The 27500-nt window shown below is 25.4% G+C and overlaps 1 protein-coding gene across 2 annotated transcripts in view; it reads right to left on the bottom strand.

Annotated features, from left to right (window-relative positions):
• Positions 1 to 27500, bottom strand: part of LOC101241494 (otoferlin) — a 140657-nt gene that overhangs the window by 84417 nt on the left and 28740 nt on the right. For both annotated transcript variants that reach the window (XM_065811278.1, XM_065811279.1), the window contains exons 8-21: positions 21051 to 21113; positions 15439 to 15492; positions 15247 to 15277; positions 14604 to 14662; positions 13274 to 13324; positions 12620 to 12657; positions 10978 to 11066; positions 9509 to 9555; positions 9332 to 9382; positions 9194 to 9262; positions 6017 to 6060; positions 5860 to 5942; positions 5647 to 5744; positions 5419 to 5529 (exon numbers count right to left, since the gene is read on the bottom strand). In XM_065811278.1, the coding sequence (XP_065667350.1) occupies positions 5419 to 5529; positions 5647 to 5744; positions 5860 to 5942; positions 6017 to 6060; positions 9194 to 9262; positions 9332 to 9382; positions 9509 to 9555; positions 10978 to 11066; positions 12620 to 12657; positions 13274 to 13324; positions 14604 to 14662; positions 15247 to 15277; positions 15439 to 15492; positions 21051 to 21113 (888 nt within the window). The remainder of the gene's footprint in view (positions 1 to 5418; positions 5530 to 5646; positions 5745 to 5859; positions 5943 to 6016; positions 6061 to 9193; positions 9263 to 9331; positions 9383 to 9508; positions 9556 to 10977; positions 11067 to 12619; positions 12658 to 13273; positions 13325 to 14603; positions 14663 to 15246; positions 15278 to 15438; positions 15493 to 21050; positions 21114 to 27500) is intronic.

The raw sequence follows: 27500 nt of genomic DNA, 5'->3' as shown, positions 1-27500 counted from the left end.
ATAGCTTTAGAAAAGACAGAAGCTGTACAACTAATCTTTTAGAGTACTTAGACATTTTAACATATAAACGATATGACATAAAAGCAGCATAAACGTAGGAAAATCAATTGACGTATTATATACTGATTTTGCAAAAGCCTTTAACCATGTTTCACATAAACGTCTGTTAATAAAGTTATCCTCTTATGGCATCAAATCTAACTTATTAAATTGGATTAAATCATTTCTACAACAAAGAGTAGTCCTGGGTGACATAACTTCATCATGGCAAAATGTTAAGAGTGGAGTAGTTCAAGGATCGGTATTAGGTCCATTATTATTTTTAATTTTTGTAAACAATTTACCAGAACAAGCAAATAATACTTCAAAATTGTATGCCGATGATAACAAACTTATTGCACTGGTTAATTCATTAATAGATCGTGATGTTATACAAAATGATATTGATAAGTTAGTAAAATGGGCATACAAATGGGACATGGATTTCAATATTGAAAAAATGTAAGATAATGTACTTTGGTATACATAATCAAAACTTTGATTATTACATGATTGATAATGATATTAAGATTAAACTATTAACAACAAACATTGAAAGAGATTTAGGAGTTTTGATATCAGACAACTTAAAATGGACAATGCAAATCAGAGCAGCATCTTCAAGAGCAAATAAAAGTAGGTATTATTGCCAAAGCTTTTAATTATAAAACTTGTGACTCTTTCAAGAAGCTATACTGTGCGTATGTGAGACCACATCTAGAATTTGCTGTTCAAGTATGGAATCCGTTCTTAAAGAATGACATTGATATACTTGAAAATGTGCAAAGAGGTGCAACTAAGATGATACCTGAAATTAAACACCTTTCATACAAAGAAAGGTTAATCAAACTGAATTTAACAACACTAACCGAAAGAAGAAAATGTAGTGATTCAATTCAATTCTACAAATTTTTCCATCATATTAAAGATATCTCATGGCACAATCCACCTAAATTTTGTGAATCATTATTGTTGTCTAGACCAGCTGCTAATACAAGATGTAATCAGGTTAAACACAGTTTATACACTCAACAGGTCAAAAATCAAATTCGAAAATATTTCTTCACAAACCGAATTGTAAAGACATGGAATATTTTGCCACAGTCAACCATTGAAGCATTAAAAGTTAACAATTTCTAGAGCAAAATAGATAATTTATCTAATATTATGTTGACTACTAACTTAACTTCTAGAAACAACATAAATAACTATTATTTGTTGTTTATATTGTTAATTATAAAATTATTATTGTTAAAGGCTGTCACAGATTTAACATGGCGTTAAGTCTCAACAACAATAATAATAATAATAATTATTATTATTATTTAAAGACACGAATGATTGAATGCTACAGAAGGGATAAAAATTCTTATTTATAAGCATCTTCACTCAAAAGATAAGTGTTTTACTAATTATAGCGATGAATGCTTTTTGACTTTGGATCATGCCAATGACCAAATTGAATTAAAAATTAAAGAAAGTATTCATATAGGATGGGAAAAACCTGATATGAATAAACAAGTAAATCATGTTAAAATGACTCTTACAATTTAAAATAATTTACCCATTTTTTTGTTATATTTGACATTTGTTAAAATAATTTTTGATAACTCTTTTTGTTTATATCGGAAGTTTGTTATCAATTTTATGGCTTTTATTATATTTGTTTTTTATAATTATACACTTAAATATAAATTAAATTTACTATATTTTTTACCTTTTTGTAACAAATATATTTTAACTGATAATGACTATATATAGTTGAAACATGTCTTATATAATGTTTTTAAATAAAATTTAAAAAGTTGTCTTATTTTTAAAAGTATTGTTGAATCTCACAAAGTCCAGGTAGTTCTAGTGAATTTTGCAAAAGGCAAGATTGGCAAATAAAAAGTTAAAGATTTTTAAAGACCACAAATATTTGTAGAGGAATAAAACAATACAGTGATAAATCAATAAATTTATTTATTTAATTGATAAATTGATATTATTTATTAAATTGATAAAATTATTTCAACAATTATTACTTTTTTGTTTCATGCTTTTCTAGTATTTTAAGTCTTTAATAATTAGAGAAGCTAAGCTGTACAATTGCCTCATTCTTACTAATTAACTGATGCAGTCAGAATAATTAAACTGAGTTTTAGAGCTAATTAACTTAAAGTTGTACTCAGAATAATTAAACTGAGTTTTAGAGCTGTACCTTTAAGAGATAACAGAAAAATTTGCATAGCCATAACCAAAGAGGCACAAGCAAAAATCGAGTAAAAAAGATCCAACACTCATCATCAATGGCAGGTAAAATGCAGCAAGTTTACATCTACAGCAGCCTATTGAATGTTGAAGAGGTGTAAGGATAACTAAAAGAAATTCCTGCAAAATAGTGTTTGCCTAGGAAGCCAACTGCAAATCTGATCTTACAAACCAATGAGTCTTACAAGATCTTAAAAATAACCTTTGTGATTATATTTTATTTTTATTTTGTGATTATATTTTATTTTTATGTTAGCCAATGATTTTGTTCACAACATGTTTAGTACAATTGAATTTCTGTTTGCCCAAAATCTGTTCAAGTGACATTTTTATTAAACCTTTTTTTTATCTCAGTTATATAATTATAATCAAAAATAATACATTATTTAAAAAAAAAAAAAAAATATATATATATATATAAGATCAATCTTCACTTACATTTAATAATCTTACTCTAAATTTCTTAACATTTAATTTTTTATTTGTAAGTAGAAATATTATATGTATAGAAATATTATAAGTAGAAAAATTATGTAAGTAGATAAACTAGAACATGCTACATAGGAGAATGAAAATTATTCACACCAACATACACATTTAAAATATATATTTCACAAACACACATATTTAAGTATACAAACACAAAAGCATACACATTTAAATATATATTTCATACCAACACACACATTAAAATATCTCACACAAACACACACAATTAAACACACAAACACAGTCTTAGAAATTTGAAGGATTTCAAGTCAGCACAACCATGCCGACCTTAGCTGACATTAGGTTGGCAAATAGAAAATTGGGTTTTTTGCTTTCTGTTACGATAGGGGTAATGATTAATTGATTATAAAAGGATTGCTTTATAATAGCATAGCTTCAGACAATAATATTTTAAAGAATGTAGCAATTAAATGTTGTGTAGTAAATTAAGTATATAGCAAATTTATGAATTAGTGATTTTTTAGTTTTAAAGTTGTTTTTTTAACCAAAAAAAATGGTCATAGTTTATTTATTACATTTTAATTGGTTTTTTAAATTGCTCATAGAAAGAATGTTGTTTAGAAATACAAATTTAGTTTATGTGCTGTAGGCTAAGATTTTGTTTAAAACGGAAAATTTTTTAATAAAATGAGTAGACAGATTACATTCGGTTGTTTTAACCTCTACGGGAAATAAGCATTTAATTCTCCTACAGTAGTAGGAGTGGTGTTTTTCAATATTTAATTGTAGTATAGTATGAACTTGTATTATATGTAAATTGATGGAGGCAAAACAAAAGTTAATAAAGTCATTTTTTCTTATATATAAACATTGTTTCCGTGCAATCGTTATAGCCTTATTGACATATTTTCATAATTTAATCATCATCAGAATTTTTTGTCCCATCATCATCAGAAATATCGCTTAAGTTAATGTTAGAAATCAAATTTTCTTGGTCAAAAGACTCACTGTCAGAAGAAACAAGGGTTTGCAAATTAGTCATTACTGAAGTTGTTTTGTTTTGGCGTATTTTTGATTTCTTAACATTAGCACGGCTCTGTATCCGCCTATTATTTCTTACTTCGCCATTTGGGTATTGGTTCAAAAATAATTCTATGGCGTGATCATAAAACATTTCATCAAAACTTATCGCGCATTTCAAAGGGAGAATGCTTTCTAACCCTTTATTAGAAATTTTTTGGCGATCATTAAAAAGTATTCATCTCAAAAATGAAAAAACCCTTTCCATTTCTGTTAGCATTGCAATGGATATTTCCACTATATGTAGGATGTTTGTGATACCTAACTGGTGATGCATTTTAAAAAGATTCGGCCACACTTTTTCTACTGATTTTCTAAGCACAAATCTTTTAGTATGCTTCCAAAGCAAAGATAGGTCAGCTTTTGCGTCAGCATTGCCGAATGCCAACCTGAATTTCGCAGACTGCAAACACATACATTTAAATATATATTTCACACAAACACACACATTTGAATATATAAACATACATACAAACATCAGCTGTGCATGAAACATGATTAATGATACCAGACTTAAATGACCATATGTTAAGGCTTCAGTAAATGCATTAACTAAAGGTTTGGATTAAAGCAGGTAGAACCTACTGGATTAGAGTATGTAGAAACATTTATTATGGCATAAAAATTATTTTATTTTTTTCCTTTATCTTATTTAGAAAATTAAAATATGTAAAAATGTCCTTCTTTATCTGAAAAACTGCATGGATTGTCCTCCTAAAAAAAACTGAAAAACTGTGTGGATTGTCCTCCTAGAAAAAACTGAAAAATTGTGAGAATTGTCCTCCTAAAAAAAACTAAAAAACTGTGTAGATTGTTCTCCTAAAAAAAAATATAGAAAAACTGTGTGGAAAGTCAACTATAATTAATGTACTAGCCCTTTTTACTTGATCTGAGTAATGTTCCAAAACTTTGGCTGGTTTTATAGCAGTGTACAATTAGGTGCAATCAACATATTGATAATGATTAGCAAGTTAAGTCATTTTAAGTCATTTTGTTTTTTCAAAACAAACAAAGAAACTTTAAATGTGTATACATGACAGCCATTTTAAATTTTTAGTAGCCTGTGATCCACATCATCACAATAATGTGATATAAAAAAATTAAAAACCAAAACATTGATTTATTTTTATCTATTAAACATTAATCTCACATACTTTTTTCTTACCTATTAAATAATTTTCTTGCCTACTTTTTTGTTGTCTACCTTTAAATATTTTACCCAGTAAATATTTAAAACCTCACCAGGTTTTAAATATTTTCAGAAATTTTTAGGACATAACTTTAAAGTAATCAATTTTTAAAATTTAGAATTGGATAAAATATAATAATTTATATGAAAAGCCAACAAAAAAACAAGGTTTGCTTTTTATTTTTATTGATAGGTTTTCATTATTCATATTTAGTAAAAAAAACTTAGTTCAAACTTTTTATATCTATATATCGTTTATACACTGATATATTTAGTATTAATATTCATCACAAAATATAACTAATATGTGTTAATAAGTTAAAATATAAAATTTATTTTCTACTGTAAGAATAATCACACTAAAAGCTAATGATGATTTTTAACATTTATTAATCAATATTTATTACCGGTTGTAATGGTTCACATTCTTCAACTTCAACAACACCAGTATCGCCTGGTTCTCCTTCAAAGCAATCCATCCATAAAAGAACTCTTCCTCTGTATGATATTCCTTCCCCCTATAATTTTAGCAGTATTTTATTTTTTATTTTTTTGTAGTATTAGGGTTTGCAATATTATTTTGAGCTTTTTTTAAATTTGTTGTGCATCATGATATTAATTAATGAAAATATTACCAATCCATTATTGAGATCAATATGCTCCTCTGATACAGAGTAATCACGTGTAGAACCATATAAATTGACCCATGATGGGCCAAATGTAGGCATAAAACCTTAAATTTTATATAATTAATTATATTTATATTTTTATATAAAAAATTAAATTTTATATAATTAATTTTATGTAAGAAAACAATGATTTCAAATTAAAACTGCTTGTAGATATACCTCCTTTCCTTCTTTCAGCTTTATCTGAAATATCATTCATATCAATGAAGTGTGTACCTATCAGTTCAGTGGTAGTCATATCACTGAAATGGATCAAAGCATTTTTTAAGAACTTCGCTTTACTTTTATGGAGTAAATTTGAAAAAATGAAGCTCACCTATCTTTGAGCTGAATTTTAATTCTTCTGCACAATGGTGGAAACTAATAAAAATAACTTTCATAAAACCAAAACTAACAATATATATATATATATATATATATATATATATATATATATATATATATATATATATATATATATATATATATATATATATATATATCACCCCCTGATGGTTTTTCAATAAAAACAAATTTTTATATGCTTAAATATAGTTTTTTGACCCAAATTTTTTTTTTAAATATTGAATTTATATCAAAAAACATTTTTATTACAAGAAATTAATATTCTTATACTTAAAACAAAAACTATCCACTAAATTAGAAAAAGTCACCCCTTATATAATTAGTTTGCTAATATAAAATTAATAGTCTATTTGTGCGCCTTTTGCCTTGATGACTGCAAGACATATTTTAGGCATTGAATCTACTAAGTTTTTAAGCCATTGTGTGTCAAATTTTTCCCACTCCTCAATGAGAATTGCCTTTAATTGCGACAAACTGGATGGTTTTTGATCAGCTACTTTAATTTTAAAAAGATTCCATAATTTTCAATTGAATTTAGGTCTGGTGACTGAGGAATCCAATCTAACATCTTAATAATGTTTATCTTTAATCACTCAGTAGCTAACTTTGATGTGTGTTTAGGATCTCCATCCTGTTGAAAGATAAAATTACAAGATAAACCAGCACTTCTGGCGCTTGATCTCAGTTTTCGCTTCAGAATGTCAGTATAAACCTCTTTGCCATTATTCTGTCAATGAATTCGAGTTCGCCAACACCACTCCAAGCAAAAGAGCCCCAAACCATCATTTGACCTATGATAAGAGGAAGAAATAAGTTAGAAGTATATATTATATTAAAATTTTATAATAAAGCTTAATGTCACCTCCCCCATGCTTGACAGTTGGTCTCATACATTTAGGATTTAGGCGTTCACCATTTTTTCTCCATTTGCGTATGATATCAAACAAACATATTTTTGTTTCATCGGACCATAAAACTCTTTGCCATTGGTCAATAGTCCAATTTGAATGTTTCTTAGCCCAAGCCAATCTTTTCTTTTGATTCTTTTTACTCAAAAAAGGCTTTTTTGGAGCAACTCTACCTACAAAACCTCAATTTTTCAAGCGATTGCAAACAGTTTGAGGATTTGCAGTTACACCATGATCTGTTTGTAAATCTTTCGCAAGCTTTGGTGCAGATAATCCTCAATCTTGTTCAACTTTTCGAATAATTTCTCTATCAATGCGTTGGGTAGTCTTAGCTGGGCGTTCTTTTCTTGGCAAATTTTTAACAGTACCCACTTTTTTATATTTTCTAATGATATTTCCTACACTATTAGGCTTAACATAGACTAATTTAGAAATAGTTTTATAATCTTTTCCATTTTTTTTTTTTGTGTCCCAGGATCAGTTTTTTTACTGATTCATGAATTTCATATCTTTTTGCCATAATTTTCTTATTAAGAACCCAATAAGAAAACAAACTTTGCTAAAAAATTAGTTAGAATAACTTCTATCAATCAAATTTGATTGTTTTTGGCTTATTTTCTGCAATTTTACTAATTTAAACAACAGAAAAGTTAAAAAATGATTAGGGAGTGATACACTTTTTTGACTTACACTTTTTCTAATTTAGTGGATAATTTTTGTTTTAAGTATAAGAGTATTAATTTCTTGTTATAAAAATGTTTTTTGAAATAAATTCAATATAAAAAAAAAATTGAGGTTGAAAATCTAAATTAAAGCATATAAAATTTTGTTTTTATTGAAAAAACAACAGGGGGTGATAGACTTTTTTGAAATACTGTATATGTATTTATATGTATATATATATATATATATATATATATATATATATATATATATATATATATATATATATATATATATATATATATATATGTATATATATATATATATATATATATATGTATATATATATATATATATATATATATATGTATATATATATATATATATATATATATATATATATATATATATATATATATATATATATATATATATATATAAATACGTATATATATGTTATCTTTTACAAATATATGGTTGCATCATTAGCAAATACTTTAGAGGTAAGATTGTAAGGAAGATCATTAATGTAGACAAGTAACAAAATGGAACAAGGATGGAACCTTGTAGTAACACCAAGATCAAAGAAAGTTTTGATATTGGAATATGAAAGACAAAATTCAACACTTTTCTAGATACACCACACAAAGAGAGCTTATGAAGAACCAGCATGCCAGACTATAATGAATGTCTTTGATATGTCAAGAATACTTTTCTCTTCCCTCACTGCATCATTGTAACACATGATATATATATATATATATATATATATATATATATATATATATATATATATATATATATATATATATATATATATATATATATATATATCTTCCCTCACTGCATCATTGTAACACATGATATATATATATATATATATATATATATATATATATATATATATATATATATATATATATCTTCCCTCACTGCATCATTGTAACACATGATATATATATATATATATATATATATATATATATATATATATATATATATATATATATATATATATATATATATATATATATGTATGTATACACACATATATAACTCATCATAGTTAACAATGTTATTTTACTACTACAAAATTTTCATATCTCGAAAACATATAGCAAAACAAAATTTTATGAAAATACCACTAAGTAAGTTAAAACTGTTTTACATGTCATTTCATTTCAGACATTTTGAGACTTTCTTTGTATTTGTAAGCAATTTATAAAATATAAATTGTTTGTAGCAATTATTATAAAGGTATTAATAATATTAACATATGCAACTTCATATATAATATAATTTATAATTATAATTAATTTAAAAAAATTATTGAATTGCTTTAAAAATAAAAAACTATTCATTTTAATCAAAATATCAGTCAAATCCTTTTAAAAACAATTAACAATATATATTAACCAACTTTACAAAACTTAAAAGCTTTTTAAAAAAAACCTTTAAAAAGAAACTTAAATTTAATTAAGCAGTTAAAAAATAGATCGAAACTTTTAAATTTTCTATGGCGACATAAAAAAAAAACAAGTTAACAAAAATGTAGTTAAAACAAAATCAAAACTTACAAACTCTGTAAATGTAATTAAAGTATTAAACTCAGGTTGATATGTGTTCTTTATAACAGGTGTTTTTGCCTATAAAATTTTTTTGAAAATTACAAAAACAATTCATAAAAGTAAAAAAAATAAAGTATTTTGACTCACTGTTAATCCAGCAAATGATACTTCAACAAAAGGGTCAGCCATATCAGACAGCTAAAACATTAAAATTATTAAAGATGATGATGATGATGATAACCATCATCATCATCATTTTTGTCGTCGACATTGTAATCATTATCATTAAACTATATAATCATATATATAAACTATTAAACCAACCTTGTTACTAAAAGCCTTCTTTACATTTGCCAGTAGATTAGCATTCACTAAAATAAAATAATTCTTAAAATGTTAAAAAAAAAATATTTTAAAAAGCATTATTAGTAAAGGAATTTTTTATTATGTATGTATATAAATATGCAATATATGCATATATCAAACTTAAGCTTGCTGTTACACTGTATTCTATAGATATTTTATTGTCTGTAAATATATTTTATCTGATAATGAGTCACTTATCAAAAAATCAAAAACTGAGTTATTTTAAATTAAAAATAATTTCATTTACATATGATTATGCATATTTTATCATTCTTAGGGAAGCAGAAAAATAGTTTTTTGTATAATTAATGTTGCAACTCTAAAAAACCAAAGTCAGTAACTTAAGTTTTTCTGATTTTAAAGAAACATCTAACTTTGCTTAAATTAACTCCCTTAATAAGTCCAAGTCTTGTTTACTTTTGCAACACAGCTCTTTTGTTTTTGGTTCATCCTTAATTAAATCTGGAGAAACTGCCAAAACAATTGCTTTTTTTTTTTGTTGCATTAAAACATTTTAATGTTATAAATGTATCTTACACAGAAATATATTATAAATTTAACTTTACAAATGCATTTTTTTTTCTCTTTCCAATCATACACATATTGAAAGAATATGCATATAATATAATAGAAATAGTTCATCTCTAAAACTAGTAGCTCATAAAGACAGGGTCAGCTATGCAAAAAATTTATCTTTCTTATTTTTCTTATCTTTATTATTCTTATATAAGATGAATAAAATCCAACTTTCTTATTCAGCTATGCAAAAAGAAATATGAATAAAATCCATCTTTGGATTTTATTCATCTTTCTTTTTGCGTAGCTGACCCTGTCTTTATGAGCTACTAGTTTTAGAGATGAACTATTTCTATTATATATTAGGCATATTCTTTCAATATGGATATGATTTGAAAGAGAAAAAAAAAATGCATTTGTAAAGTTAAATTTATAATATATTTCTGTGTAAGATAGTTACATTTACAACATTAAAATGTTATAAATATAAGTTTACATTATTTTGTAACATTATTTTTATAATTGTTTCATGACAATGTAGCCAATTCATCATATAAATCCAATTAACAAGTGAACAAATCATCATATAAATGCAACCAACTTTCAAGAGGGCCAACAAGTGGGCCAACAGTAAGTTTTTTAAAATTTCAGCAATTAGATTTTTATTTAACACAGTATGAGTCTAATCAAGATTAATTAACTCCCTTAGGAGTGGTGTAATAATCTTTTTGAAAGATTATTACGCTATTTACGAAGGCTCAAGTGAGTTTAAAATTTGCAAGTATTCAAGCCATTATGTTTATGTTTGAAAAATTACATCGTGCTTATGTTTAAAAAAGTCATTTATGAAACAAATTTTTCTTTAACAACTTTGGTAAACAAAAAAAAAAAAAATGATTCTATCAACATACTTTGAGGCAATCCATCTGCGGCATATATTTTCAACTGGTATTGATAAACAGGTCGAAATGGATTCACTTTAGGTGGAAGAATTAAATTCCTGTAAAAAAAAAGTTAAAAATTATTAAATAATGTGTATTTAAAAATCATAAAAGAATAATTAAGAAATTTAAGACAATAAATTGTATTTAAAACAACTATTTTTTATCGTAACAAATATAAAATAATGAATAGCAAATATTTTCCAGAATTACGTAAATCACATATATTTATGCTTATATTTATGTTTTACAATATTTATAAAAAAATAAATAATTTCCAGATCATACAAATCACTAATATCATATACAAATAATTTCCAGATCCATAAGTATTAATAACAAAAAATTTCCCAATCTACAAATTACATTAACAAATAATTTCCAGACTTATATATATCATTAAAAAATAATGATCAGATCTACAAATATCATTAACATAAATATGATCAAAAAACAAGCAATTTTTCCATAAGAATTAAAAAAAACAAAAAATTAAAAGTCTCAGTGCGTGTAGCAACTCTTTGATTTAAAAAGAAAACCAACATTTTGTTTGAGATAAAATTCACTAGCCAAAACATCACAAGCCGTTGCAGAAGAGAGATCAGTCAAGGCTGCCTATTCTAAGTTATCAAAAAGTGATGATTTTTTATCAAGATTGGAATATATGGTTGTATCATCAGCAAATACTTTAGAGGTAAGATTGTAAGGAAGATCATTAATGTAGACAAGTAACAAAATGGAACAAGGATGGAACCTTGTAGTAACACCAAGATCAAAGAAAGTTTTGATATTGGAATATGAAAGACAAAATTCAACACTTTTCTAGATACACCACACAAAGAGAGCTTATGAAGAACCAGCATGCCAGACTATATTGAATGTCTTTGATATGTCAAGAATACTTTTCTCTTCCCTTACTGCATCATTGTAACACATGATAAAGATTTTACAGGTGACAAATCAGCAGTAGAATAACTGGATCAAAATTTTTTAGACTCAAGATAAGTTATTGGAAGTTTTTTAATTAAAGAGCTAATAATAGTAAGAAGACTGTAATGAATATTATAAAGTAAATAAAGTAATAATAGTGATCAGACAATAAATGGGTCAAATTAATTACCAATTTTTAAAAATGGGAACATTAGATACCATTTTTAAGCAGAGAGAAAAACAAATTTCTTTTAAGTCTTGTTAAATGGTTTAGTAAATCAAAACAAAAAAAAAAAGGTTACAACTTTTAATAATATTTTATTTCTCTATTCTTTGGCAATATTATAGAAATATATTTAAAGTGTTTTATATTTATTATCTTCCAACCTCTTTAATATACAAAAATGATGAGTACTCCTATTTGTATGATTTTAAAATGATTCTGATCGCATAAACTTTACACATAATCTTAATTCAAGACTCTTAAATAATATCTTGATTGCTTGAAAAATATAAACTTTTCAAGCACAAATCTGATCGCATGATTTACATACGCAATTTGTCACTGAATCAGTGTCAAACCCTGTCAAATTAGTTGTTAATATGACATGCAGATTGCTCGTTGGACAACTTTAAATAGAAATAGAAAAATAATAAAAACTTATAAAAGAAAAAATGTTACTGATTTATTTCCAAATCATCTTTCCTTGGAGGTGGATCCTAAAAAGTAAAAAGAAAAAAATAAACATAGTTTAAATCTGTGAAATATCAGATAATTATTTTTTTAAGACATTGATTTCACAGAATTAACCAAGTGATTAAGATTAAATGTATAAAAGAATTGAGAATGTGATCAAGATTGATCATTTAAAGCTGATTTAATGCATTTTAAGTTAATAATAACTATTTACCTAATAATTTAAATACTAATTAATATATAGTAAATAAAATTCTAGTGATTTTTAATGATCACTATATAATAATTAAGTTTATAATGTTAAAAATTATATATACTAGTAATAAAAAAAACCAAGTACAATAAAAAAACTTTTATCTAAGCTTTTTAAGTAACTTTCTATTCTAAACTATTCTCTATTATAACCTTTAAAAATCTAAGAAACTCTTAATAAATTATTTTTGGAACTAACTAAAAATCTGAGAAATTTTTTTTAAATTCTATGTGGAAAAAGAAATTTATATTTGTAAAGCCTTAAATAAAAATTAGAAAGACTTGAGAAAATATTTTGAAAATTTAACAGTAGAAAGAATATAGAAATTTATAAAACAAAAAACATTTAAAAAGTTAATGAAAATTTATGAATGGGCACAAAATTACCTTTACAACATCGCCTTTTGTAAAAATTTGTAAATCAACACGTACATAACCCTAAAAATAAATTTTTAATATTGCCTAAAAAACCTGAAATTATACAAATATTGAGAAATAGTAATTTTGAAAACAGTTCAAAATTGGAACAATAAAATAAGAAATATAGAGATTCCTGTCATTGTTTTTGTTATTATTTTACAAAAATTTTAGTAACGCAAAAAATAAATACTATATATCTTTATATATTATACCAATTAGAGGGGGAGTCAAAAAGAACAAAAAACTATTTTATAAAAACCTTACTATAACATTTTAGGAAAGTATGTCATAATCCATCATGAAATTTTTAATGATGAAAAAAATAAATAATGAATTATAAAAAGCAATGAAAACCATGAAACCATGAACTATGAAAACCGATGAAGTTAAAAAACTTTATAAGTAATAAGATTTTACAAAATTTTTTCAGCCATTTTTTTTGTTTTTTTTTAAATTCACCTCCCCAAGGCCCAGAAGGCCACTACAGACAAGGAGGCTACTTAATTGTGGTTACAACCCTATCTCAACTCTATAACTCTGTAACACGAACCTTGACAAACAAGGCCGCTGCGCAGAGAAATAAGTACTACCAGGGACTACAAGAACTACCAGGGATGTTGTGGTGATCGAACTAAGAATCTCTCGCTTATAATGCGAGCGCTCTACCACTACACCACTATCGTATTTGTTTAGTTAAATCATCATCTGAAACATTTTTTAATTTATGCAAGAAACACAATTAGTTTGTTTTAATAGCTGCAAATAGTGGGGACTCCAACAGTACATTTATGACATACTTTTAATAAAAAACTTCTGGTGATTGAAAATAGAGGGGACTCCGAAATTACACTCATGGCATACTTATAATAAAAAACTCTAGTGATGGAAAATAGAGGGGACTCCAACAGTACATTCATGGCATACTTTTAATAAGAAACTCTGATGATTGCAAATATACTTATAATAAACTTGAACTAAAACTTAAAATAATGAAATAAATCAGATTGCAAAAATCTCTTTTGCTGTTATGGTTATTTTTATTATAACTATAACATAAATGTCAATGTTTTAATTTCAACACTTTAAAGCATGGGTATTATAGGACATCCCAATTCTATAACTATGCAAGCGTCACCTTAACTTATTTAATTGATCTTTAATTAATTGTCACCAAAGAATATCTTTATTTTTTTTATATCTCCATTAATCAGAAAAACATATTGAAGCAAAGTCAATAATTAAACATAATAAAGTTCACCAATAAATACAAAACAAATATAAAAAAAATATTTTTTACCTTTATTTCTGTGGTAGCCCCATCAAGCAGAGGAACAAATTTACTAAAAAATGAATGATCTAAAAAAAAGATTTTTTAATTTATTTTAAAAACCTATAAACTTAAAACTAAAAAATAAATTAAAAATAATTAAAACTTTTAGAAAAAAATCATTTGTCAGATAAAAAGAAATTTTAAATAGAAACATTGATATTTAAAACTATTTTTTAGAAATGTCTATAGTTACATTATTTTAACCAAAAAGAATGTTAGACTGATAAAAGAGAAATTTTTTTAGTTACTGTTTAATTATATTATTTTAAGAAAATACAATCACCTATATAAGATATTTATCAAGCGTAAGATTGATAGCTAAATGGGAAAATGTTTAGCAATTGTATGATTTTCTAGCTTTTTTTAAAATCGTTTTTTCAGTTACAATTTGAAATAAAAATAATAGAAACTAATGAAAATTTTTAAACCCATAACAAAGATTTCTCTAAATTTCTACAACATTGAGATAAGTTTCCTTAATTTTCCTTGATTATTTTTAAATTCCTTGATTTTCCAGGTATATCTTAAGCTGCTAAGGAATTTGAATTATTATTTTTCATATATCACAAATATCAATAATTAACAGTTTACACAATTAAAAATCATATACCAGGTTGGTTGTGAACATACCATAAGTCACACTAAAAGTAATAACTTCATTTAAAAAACTTGTAACAAAATAATGTAACCTCTAGTAATAAAATGACATAATCTTTTGCATAAAATAAAAATTTGTAATGTGTAAAAAATTACTTTGAATAATCCAATCAAAGAGCCATCTGATATAATATTTTTAAATTACCTTGAATAATCCAATTAAAGACCCATCTGATATAATATTTTTACCAGTGAATACCTAACATCAGAATAAACATTTTAGCAGTGAATAATTAAATATTTAATAATTTATCAAAACAAATATTTTAAAACATTAGGCTTAAAAATATTTTGAGAAGTTTATTTAAAGTCAACAAGAAAATCAGTAAGTTGCTAGCCACAAAAATAAAGTTCATTTCGATAAAAAGCTGAACTCAATCATATGATATACAACAACTGATGCAAATAGAAAAATACAAACATAAATAAGAAAAATAAAATGGCCTCATTTATATTTGAAGGGTCAATTTATAAAAAAATAAAAATCATATTCTCAACTTTAAATGAATTTAATTATGATTAAAGATTGCTTTTGTGCAGAATACTAAAAGTTGTGCAGAATACTAAAAAATGTGCAGAATACTTAAAGTTGTGCAGTATACTAAAAGTTATTACAGTTCAGTAATACATTGTGAGTTTTATGTAAAAAAAATATTTTTACATTCAAAATTGTTTCAAAAATTAAAATAGCTTTATAAATGAACAATGGGCAAGTTTATCTAAACTAAAAAAAAAAAAGTAAAAGAAACATTTAATAAAAATGTTTTTGTTTTTTTTCATTTTTAAGTACAATCAAGTAAGAAATGAAGAAGAAATTTTAGGTAGACAGAATAATAACCTCTTAATCAACTTAAAATCCAAACCCTCACAAAATCTTTTATTTATAAAACCCCTGGCCTGGTTTTTAATAAAACCCGACTTGATTAAGGCTGAAGCTTCATAAGTAAATGACAGGCCTTCCATGCCCTTTTAATTGTTATAACCACTTCAATGTTAAATTTACTATGACTTGTTTATTGTAATTTTTTAAAATTTTTCAAGTTTAATCAAAAAAAAAGTTACATGCTTGTAAATTTGAAATATTATGTTTTATTTAAATACAAACACATTAAAATCAAAATTTTTTATACACTTGAAAGAATCATATATAAACAGTATGGTGTACTACACAAATACTAAACAGTATACTGACTATTAATAAAACATGTTTACCACAAAGATAATTTGCTATAAAGCTTAGTCAGTTTTGATAAAGTTAGCTTATTGTATACTAATCCATTACAGTATTATGAACCAAAACTTTTCTTTAATCACTGTTATATACACAATTAGCAATTTAACTGCAACAATAACATTTAAGTTAATCTCACCACCTGGATGTATAAAAATATTTGTCTTTGTTTTAGCATTAATTAAATTATATGTAAATATTTATCGAAAAAATAAAAGTATATAAAATAATTAAGCAGACATATACATATAGCATATACATATAGCATATACATATAGCATATAGCAGCATACATATTAGCAGACATATACATATAGCATATAGCAGCATACATATTAGCAGACATACATATACATACATATAGCAATACACATAAAAAATCTGCAATGGAGTTTTAATAAAAGTAAAGAGCTTGTTTCTCTGAACAAAGCATTTTTAAAATGCATTCAATATTCTTTAAATTTTTTTTAGTATTTACATATTATTTACTTAATTAATTTTAAATAATTAAAAAAATATATAAATAATATTCTAAAGTAGCAAAAAATACACTTTTAAAAACATTTCTCTACAGAGATCTATTTATATCTTATTTGTATTTTTTTTATTTGACATCAATATTTTTAAAGTTTCCATTTATTTTCAGCATTTATCTCTTGCTATATCAATATCTTGTTTAAACTGACTTTTTTTCATAGCCACTTGTTTTAAAACCGCATAGTTTTTAAAAACAATAGTTTTAATATCCTATATTCTATTATTATAATGAAGATAAATATATAAATAAAATTAATACCTAGATATTGTATTAATAACTGATATTGCATTTATTTTTAAAGGAAATAATAATCAAAATATTTAATTATATAAAATTGTGATACTATTAACGATAAAATAAATAACAATAAAATAAAAACCTATAATAAAAATTTAATTAAAAAAATCAAGCAAAAAAAGATTTAAACTACTTAAAAGTTAATCTTTGTTATGATTATGAAAATTACCAAAAAACTTAGAAATAAATTTACTTTACTCCGCTATTCTGCAACATTACCTATAAAACTATAAAGTATGAAAAACCAGATTGGATTTAGTTATCTAATATATTATTAAAATCTGACCTATAAAATCGGATCGGATATATGGACCACTTTTTCCAGATCGGATATCAACATTTTTAGATTTTTATATTTGGATACTGGACCAGAAAGATAAAGACAAGATAAAGACCCCTAGATAAAGACAAGGTTTGAAGTTTTCAGAGTGCAGCATGTAAGGACAATACCTATTATGCAAAAAAATCACACAACTTTCACTTTTTTTTCTCTACATTTTTCTGATCTATGTTTTTTTAGATTTTAAGTGTAAACCTACTATGTGAGAATATTTTTAAATTTCTTACTTTAAGTCAAAAAGCAGCTAAAAATATATATATATTTTTTGTTGCTTTTTGACTTTATTAATTGAGAAAATTTTTTTTAAGTTTACATAAATTGGATTTTAAAATTTTATTATTTTATCAAGAGAAAATTTAAAATGAAAATGGTTTGTAAACCATTGATTGAATTTTGCATGAATACTCAAACATTTTTCTCAGAAAAAACTAAATAATTTACCAAACTAAAAAATTAAAAAACAAAGAAAAGTACCAAAAAATATTTTAAAGAAAATCTATTTGTTCATACAGTCTACGCAATTGTCAGTCTGGAGTGCAACAGAAGCAGGTGAAAAAAATATGCTGACATAGTTGAAGAAAAAAATGTAATATTTATGGAAATGTTAAGGAGAATTTTATAGACATCATAATAGCAATACAAGCATTACTTTTAAAAATCCTCCTAAAAGACATGCATTATCCAGTAATTAAAAAACCAAGTTAATAATGTATGGTCAATATAAAATGTAATTTTTATTTATCCATTGACTTGTGCAGACTAACACTTTATTATAGAAGTTTAAATAGTGTTTTACAAAATTTGTTGTAAAAATGCCTGGATTCATATTGCCAAAAGATTTCATGATTAACTAAAAGTCTTACGCATATATAACCATTTATATATAACCACTTTATATATAATTATATATATAATATATAATATATATATATAATTATATATAATAATAAATATTTTTATATATAATTATATATATAATATATATATAATTATATATAATAATATATATAACATTTATATATAACCATTTATATATAACCATTTATATATAACCACTTATATATAACCATTTATATATAACCACTTATATATAACCATTTATATATAACCATTTATATATAACCATTTATATATAACCATTTATATATAACCATTTATATATAACCACTTATAAATGCGGTAGTGGTGTAGTGGTAGAGCGCTCGCTTCATAAGTGAGAGGCTCCGAGTTTGATCCCCACCACGTCCCTAGTAGTACCGCGCTCAACTTGTTTCTCCGCGCAGCGGCCTTATTCGTCAAGGTTCGTGTTTCGGAGTTATAGAGTTGAGAGAGGGTTATAGCCACAATTTAGTAGCCTCCTCGTCTGTAATGGCCTTCTGGGCCTTGGGTAGGTAAATTAACAAAATATATATATATAACCATTTATATATAACCACTTATATATAACCATTTATATTTAACCATTTATATTTAACCATTTATATATAACCATTTACAAATAACCATTTATATATAACCATTTATATATAACCACTTATATATAACCACTTATATATAACCATTTATATATAACCACTTATATATAACCATTTATATATTTATATATATTTATATATAATTTATAAAACATAAAATAAAAAATAACAAGCTCAATAACAACTCAGTGCAATCAATAATGCATATTGTACTTGGGTATGGTTTTTAAAAACATTCAGGCATTGTCAAATCAGTTTGTTCTCTAGAAGGCCAAGAAGGTATCCTACCAAGTGTGAAGTACAACTAATTAATCCAGAATTATATTTGTCCTGATATTGTTGTTTTTGGCAACTTAAACAACCATCCAAAAGAAGAAAGTGCAAATCCATTTTTAAAAACAAGAGCCATAAAAAACTGATCAAGTGCACTTTTCTTTGGTTTTGGACCTTTTTTGGTTTGATTCTATGTTATTGTTGTTGTTTTTTTTTGTTGTTTTTTTACAACACTTGATTAAAAATCATAAAATTTTTAAAACTCAGTTATCACCTGGGTCCACCAAAAAAAATATATAGTGGTATTCTTTATTTAGTTACAATTTTTATTTTGTCAAAGTCTAAAGTTGAACTAAAATGCTTTACATAGTCTGAACATTTATTTAAAAAGGGAAAACCCTAATCTAATTGTGTAAATGGTTTAAAAAACTTTGTGGTAAGTACATTTATTATTCAAACCAGATATTTTATAAAGTAAAATATTAGGCAGGTTGATGAAGTTAATACTAACCTCTCGACCCGAAGTATAGTGGCTAAACAACAAATGCTTTTTTGTTAATATCTCAATAAAAAATTGCTTTGGTAATTTTAATAAAGTAATTAAAAAAAAAAATGTTAGTTTACAAAATAAACATAATTTGTCTCGCCGCATGGAAATCCTTTTGGGGTTGTACACAAATTACATTACACAATTTTGACATTTTTTGACCCCTCCTGAACCTTCTTTGTCACAACATTGTAACTCTTTAGTAGCAAGTTCCGTATGAGCCATCATAAAGTCACAAATACCTCCCCCCTTCCCCCTAAAGCATGATGTAATTTATGGAAGACCCCTTTAATAATAAATATATGCCTACAAGTAAGAAAAAACTATTTGTTCAAATAATGCCATACCAGTAAATATAGCGTAGAGTTATTAATGAATGATACCTTTACTGTTTTAATTATTTGATCACAAAAAAAATATTTTTTTAATTGTATTTCCAGAAAACTACATGGAAAAATATAATATAAAACGGGTATATAAAAAAAATAAAAATTTATAAAAAATATCAGGAATTCCAGATATTTTTGGAATTCCGGGTACTTTTAAATATCCAGAAAAAGATAATACCTGATGTTAAGTTAATTTAAGCTAAAATGGAATATGTATTTATTAGTTTATTCATTCATAAGCTAGTGAGGTTAAATAAGATAGGAGAAATAAACTACTAATTTTCCAAACAAAAGTGACTGCATTTCTCACTTTTATCAGAAACTTCAATTTTCAATTTTTCACTTTCAATCACAGTGAGATTCAACTTCCAAAGATGCTAAATAATAACTGAAAATAAATAGCTTAATATGCACAAAAGCTACATAGAACTTTCACATAAGCTACATAGAAGCTACACAGAAGCTACATAGAACCTTCACAAAAGCTACCTAGAACCTGCACAGAAGCTACATAGAAGTACACAGAACAAATGTAGCTCCATTTGCAGTAAAATTTGAAAAATGTTTTGAGTTATATAATCAATACTTGGATAATAATAAAAATGTCATTTCTCTCCAACTTATTAATTCATTCAAACTATTTAATTCAGAAACCAAAAAAATTTACCTCTAGTAGCAATATTGAATCTAAAATTTCTTGATCAGAACATTTGAAATCGAAAACAAATAACTAAAATTGTAAAAAATTTAATATCAAATAAACAATAGTTTTATTATTGTAAGTATTAATATATATATATATATATATATATATATATATATATATATATATATATATGTATATATATATATATATATATATATATATATATATATATATATATATATATATATATATATATATATATATATATATATATATATATATATATATATATTAGGCCACTGCCAGGATTAAGATTTAATAAGTGTCACCATGTTTTCATGCTATAAATAAAAAAAATTCCAATAAATTTTAATTTAAAAAAATTAATGACTATTTAGGGATTTGAGTTCAAAAAATATTGAATCATCTGTTTTAGGGATGAGGGGCGCGAGGATTTTTCGTAAACAAAAAGTTTATAGTTACATTTCCGAAGTCATAATTAAAATACTTGAAGCTGGAATTTTTGTTTTTACAGTAATTATGTTTTCATTTTACACTATTTGTAATGTAATATTAAATAAATAAATATGTATATATATATATATATATATATATATATATATATATATATATATATATATATATATGTATATATATTTATATACATAAATATATGTATATATATATATATATACATATATATATATATATATATATATATATATATATATATATATATATTTATATATACACTGCTGCTCACGGAAGTTAGGACAGTGGAGATTTTTTTGAAAAAGCAAAATTAATATATAATTATGTTATAGAATTTTTAATTTATATTAATAAAAATTATATTTTTTATGCATTTTCAATATAAAATATATTATTAGTCAGTTTTATGTAATAAAAATGTACAAAAACCATTATAATAATTAAATTTTTTTTCGTCAAAAAAACCACCCTTTGATTTAATAACTGCTTTAACTATTCTCGGCATTCTTTCAATTAATTTTCTAATTGTTTCTTTTTGAATATTATTCCATTCCTGTTCTATAATGTTCCATAAATGAGATTTTGATGTTGGACATACAGTTCTAATTTTTCTATCCAGTTCATCCCATAGTAACTCAATGGGGTTGAGGTCTGTGCTTCGGGGAGGCCAGGTCATTACACGTAATACATTTTCAGCTTTTTTTGATTCTAAATAATTTCTACATAATAATGCAGTATGTTTAGGGTCATTATCATGCATAAGAATAAAATTATCTCCGATTAATCGAAGTCCCGAAGGGATTGCACTTGTTTCCAGGATATCTCTCTAATGTTCTGCTCTCATTATACCATCAATTTTATGCAAATATCCCACTCCATCCAGAGAGAAACAACCCTAAACTATCACAGAGCCTTCACCATGTTTTACTGTTGGAACCAGACATTGAGTTAGCATTTTTTCATCAGCAGATCTTCTAACGTAAACTCTTCGCTTATTTCCAAAACTTCAAATTTTGACTCATCGGTCCAGAGTACTTGTTTCCATTCATCCATCCTCCAATTTTTGTTAAGCTGTGCCCAACGGAATCTCTTCTGTTGATTAACTTTTTGTAGATTTGGTTTTCGGATAGCAACACGACCATGCAAATTAGCTTTTTGCAATCTTAGTTTGATTGTACTGACAGAAACTTTTTTTTCTCGATCACAGTTGAAAATACCTGTTATTTGTGGAGCAATTAACACTCGATTACGCTTACTGATGATTTTTATACGTCGGTCATCAGTTTTTGTTGTCATGCGAGAAGGACCTGGACGATTTCTGTCTTCCAAACTTCCAGATTCTCGATATCGACGAATCGTATAGCTAACTGTTGATTTACTCAGATTTAATTTTTCAGCTATTTTTCTAACTGTATAGCCTTCTTGAAGCAAAGTGAGTATTGCTGTCCTTTTTTCAACACTTATTGGCTTACCTTTAGGCATATTTTTTTCAATATTTTGAATTTACACTAAAAAAATAATTTTTAATTTTACCTTTGAACTTCTGCACTTGAAATTTTTAAAACACTAATACAAAAAAAAACAAAATATCTGCAAAAACACAGTAAACAATAGAAATACTTGTTAAATGACAAACTTAAAAGATTTGAGTAGATAATGTAAAATACAGGTTTATACGTGACCTTTAATATGTTTCTGCGTTCTCTGTTTATTTATTTAAAATGATAAGACTTTTACTTGTGAGTACAATTTATGTTATTTTAAATGTTAGTTATTTTAATATATTTACATTAAAATAACTTAATTTAAAATTTTTTTGATACAAATTTTATTTAACTTGATTTATTTTTATATAAACATAAATTTTACTAATATAAGTAAATAATTTTATAACGTAATTACATTTTAATATTGTTCTTTTGAAAAAATATTTTTTGTCCTAACTTCCGTGAGCGGCAGTGTATGTATATATATATATATATATATATATATATATTTATATATATATATATATTTATTTATACATATATATACATATATATATATATATATATATATATATATATATATATATATATATATAATATATGTATATATATATGTGTATATATATATATATATATATATATATATATATATATATATATATATATATATATATATATATATATATATGTATATATATATATATATATGTATATATATATATATATGTATATATATATATATAATGTGTGTGTATATATATAATATGTTTACACACACACTTGAAGGGAAATGCCTAAAATAATAAAAAACCTAAGAACTCATAATAAAAGCAAAAGGTATGCTGGTTTGCCATCAGAGCTTCCAATAAGCGATCTTTCAACCTACAGACAAGTGATTCAATATTCAATATTCAATATTCATTAATCAATATTTGTAAAAATATGTATGAAGTAACTAGTATTAGTTCTACAGAGATAATTTCAAAAGTGACAAATGAGTTGATCAGTCTATGAAGTAGAATAAATTCTAAGCTTCCTCTGATCCACGAGAAGCCAGTAGCCAAAAAAATTTCTAGACTTCTTAAGAGAGTTTTATCTGCTGAAGGAAAATGCAAAAATGCAAACATAAACAAGGAATATCTTGATTACAACTTTGAGCATTTGTTTGATTTGTCTTCTTGTGGTTGTGGACTTATTGCATAATTTTACATAATTTTATAATTTAATGATATGTTTTTGTTTTCAGTTTTTCTGTAATGCTTTTTTATGAAAATGATATTAAATTTATTCTAATAGGTTTTAAGTATTTTTATAATGCATGCAATTTTTTTAAGCATAGATCTGTTAAGTGTAAGAATCCTTTGAATTGCAAAATAACACACTTTGCTTGTCTCTGTGAAAGCGGCAAAAAGGTGAATAAATTTCATTCTAAAAATTAGACTTTATTTAACTCTTTAATCTGTAGTAATTCAGAGAGCTTTGAATCTGGTAGTAACAATCAAATACATGTCAGAGTGAAAAAATAGTGTACTTTTCTTCCATTTTTTCAGCAAAATACTTTATTTTTTTTTATTAATAATAATAAAAAAGTAGTGCTGATTCTATTATATTCTGAAAAAAAGAATCAGCACTACCTTTTTATTATTATTAATAAAACAAAAGCCTAAGAGATGGTTTGAACTGTGATTTTCTTAAGTGTTTAGGGTATTGTCAAAAATATTTGAGACTATTTTATTGTATTTATTCTATTCTAGAGTTACTTTAACACATTTATTATTGAACTGGGTAAACACCTTATTAAAAAAGTTTAAAATTGTTTTAGGTACCTCCATTGGATAGAGAATATTTAAAAGATCAAAAATCAAAAATTGGAATAACAGGAGGATTTCAAATTGGATAAAAAAACAGCTGCCAGAGAAAAAAGAAAGCAAGAGAGAGAAACTAACGAGCTGATAAAAAGATGTATTAAGTTGCCTGCTGCGGAAATTCAATGTGTTTTCAATCTGGATACTGAGTTATTTGATAACAATAATAAATTTGAATCTGATCCAGACTTTTCTACAACCGTGCCAGTTGAAAAAAATTATACTCATTTAACAAATTTGGCAAAGGCTGCTATACGGTTTGAAATAAGCGATGCTGCAACAGCTGGATTGGCAACAGCTGTATTAACTGATAAACCATCTCCTGAGTTATTAGTAATAACTAAATATATTGTTCAAGTCTATTGTGTAATGTGGTTTGCTATTAAGTGCTCCGGAAAATACAAAGATGCTTGTCAACTTCTGTACAAAACCATTCAATTAGTCAAGCTTCAAGACAGCAGGATTCAGAGCATTGATTTTAAGAACTTACAAGGAAATTCATATTGTTGTTTGCAAGAAAATTTCCTGTACTGCATGCTGCTGGATGAAAATCTGAATATAAGAAATCAAGCCCTCAACCAAATCCTTAAAATAAAAGCATTGAAAGAAGACATTACTTTTAAACCAAAGCTTAAGCCAAAATCCATAATGAAAATAAATTTTGATGCTGAGTCTTGGGATTATCTTATTTCTGTTAATGATATTCAGGTTGAGCCCCCAACAACTCTTTGCATAACGTCAGAAAATCTGAGAGAGGCTATTAAATCAAACCTAAAACTTTGTGTAATAGATATGCCTAACGATTCTCAATCTGTGGAGAGAGCAGTCAAATTAACCTCAGAGGCATCTAAACAGGTTTATGGTTACAAAAAGAGACACAAATTCATTTTGACTAAAACCTAAAGTCGAAGAGAGAATAAAAGAAACATAAAAAAGTGTGACTATTTTATAAAATGAATGTCTAGTATGTTAGTTATACTTTTTGTTTGTTTGTTTTTTTCTTTAAATGCTGAATGAAATATTTACTGTAGTCAATAATCTAAGTATAGTTCTATTGATATTAAATTCCTAATTACATAGACTTCCAGGGCCAGTTTTCTAGGGAGGGGAGCAGTTTGTGAAATGGACACAGGCTCCACGATTTAGGGGCCCCCAAACACTAATGAACTTCTTATTAAAACTTTTTTTTTGTAATTAAATTAACAACTATTCAGAATGACTAAAAATACGCATAAAATTATTTTAATTATCAAAAATTTGGTTTAATCTTAGTTTTCGATAGTTTTTCTGTTTTTTATCTTTGAAACCTTTTTTTTCAACCAACTGCAAAAATTCAAGCAGCCTGTCAGTATAAACTATATTTATATCTGTGGGCCCCTAAAATTATTATTGCACCTGGACACCAGAAGTAGAAAACCGGGCTTTTAGACCGCTAAAAAATAGGCTATAAAACATATCAAATTGGCTAAAAAGTGTGATTATTAACGGGTGAAAAAGTGTGATTATTAACGGCATAAAGAATGAGACAAATTTCATATCAATTTTTAAATAGATACTAAAAAAATTGTCTGTTCATTTTATATATTGATTTAATAAAGAAATAAAACTCTTTAATATTAAAAATGTTTATTTAAAATTAAGCCACCTTGATTTTGTTCAATAGCAAAAACTCGAGACAATTAATCAAATCTTGGATATTTTTCAAGGGTATTTCTTTAATAACTTCTTTTATTTTTTAACAAGCTCAATCTTGTTACTAAAAGATTTCGATTTCAAACGATCCTCCACTTCATTCCAAAAAAAAATCGAAGGGATTTAGGTCTGGCGAGTTCAGCAGCCAGATTTTAGGTGGAATGTTTTCAATGCCCATGAGCTCAAGGTTTTCGATAGTTTGTGTGTGACGTGGTGCCATCTAGTTGATAGATAAAATTATCTCCAATTAGTCGAATTCCTTCTTGTTTAATGATTGATAGGACATTTTTTATGTAAAAATCAGAATTAAAGCTCATATTGTCTGGCTTAACTACTAATTTGGTTGGTCCATTAAAAGTGAGTCCACACCACACCATGACTTTAAAAGTAAATTTATGTACTGGATAAAGGGCAATGCCTTTGTTAGCAGCTTGTCTTGATTCAGCATAAATTCTGTCGTTTTGACAATTGTATTGCCCATCTTGATTGAATATCTTCTCATCTGAAAATAGGATTTTTCTGCAACTCGGTTTAGTAAACTGATTTCTTATCCAATGAGAAAACAACTTTCTTTTTTCGATGTGAGCAGCAGTTAATGCAGGAACACAAATTTTTTTGTACGCTTTCAATTTTAAGTCCTCGTTAACTATTCTACAAACAGTTCAAGATGAACAATTTGCTTCTCTGGCAATTTTTCTAACTGACTTTTTTTTCTTGTTAGATACAAGATTTCGCCTCACTTTTACGATAAATTGTTTTGTTCGAATGCTCCTTGGCCTACCAGGCGAGGTTTTGGCTGAGATTCCAGATTTAGGTATACAATTGACCCATCTGTATACTGTTGCCTGAAATGTTTCTGTTTGTAATAAACTGTAGATTTTTTGAGCCTTGAAACCTTGCTCTAGCCAAGATTTAATCATATTTCGGAAGATTAG

Source organism: Hydra vulgaris, chromosome 12 (genome assembly GCF_038396675.1).
Source record: "Hydra vulgaris chromosome 12, alternate assembly HydraT2T_AEP".
In the NCBI taxonomy this organism is placed as follows: Eukaryota; Metazoa; Cnidaria; class Hydrozoa; order Anthoathecata; family Hydridae; genus Hydra; species Hydra vulgaris.
Note: the sequence above shows the minus strand (reverse complement) of the source record. Positions and strands in the feature narration are given on the sequence as shown.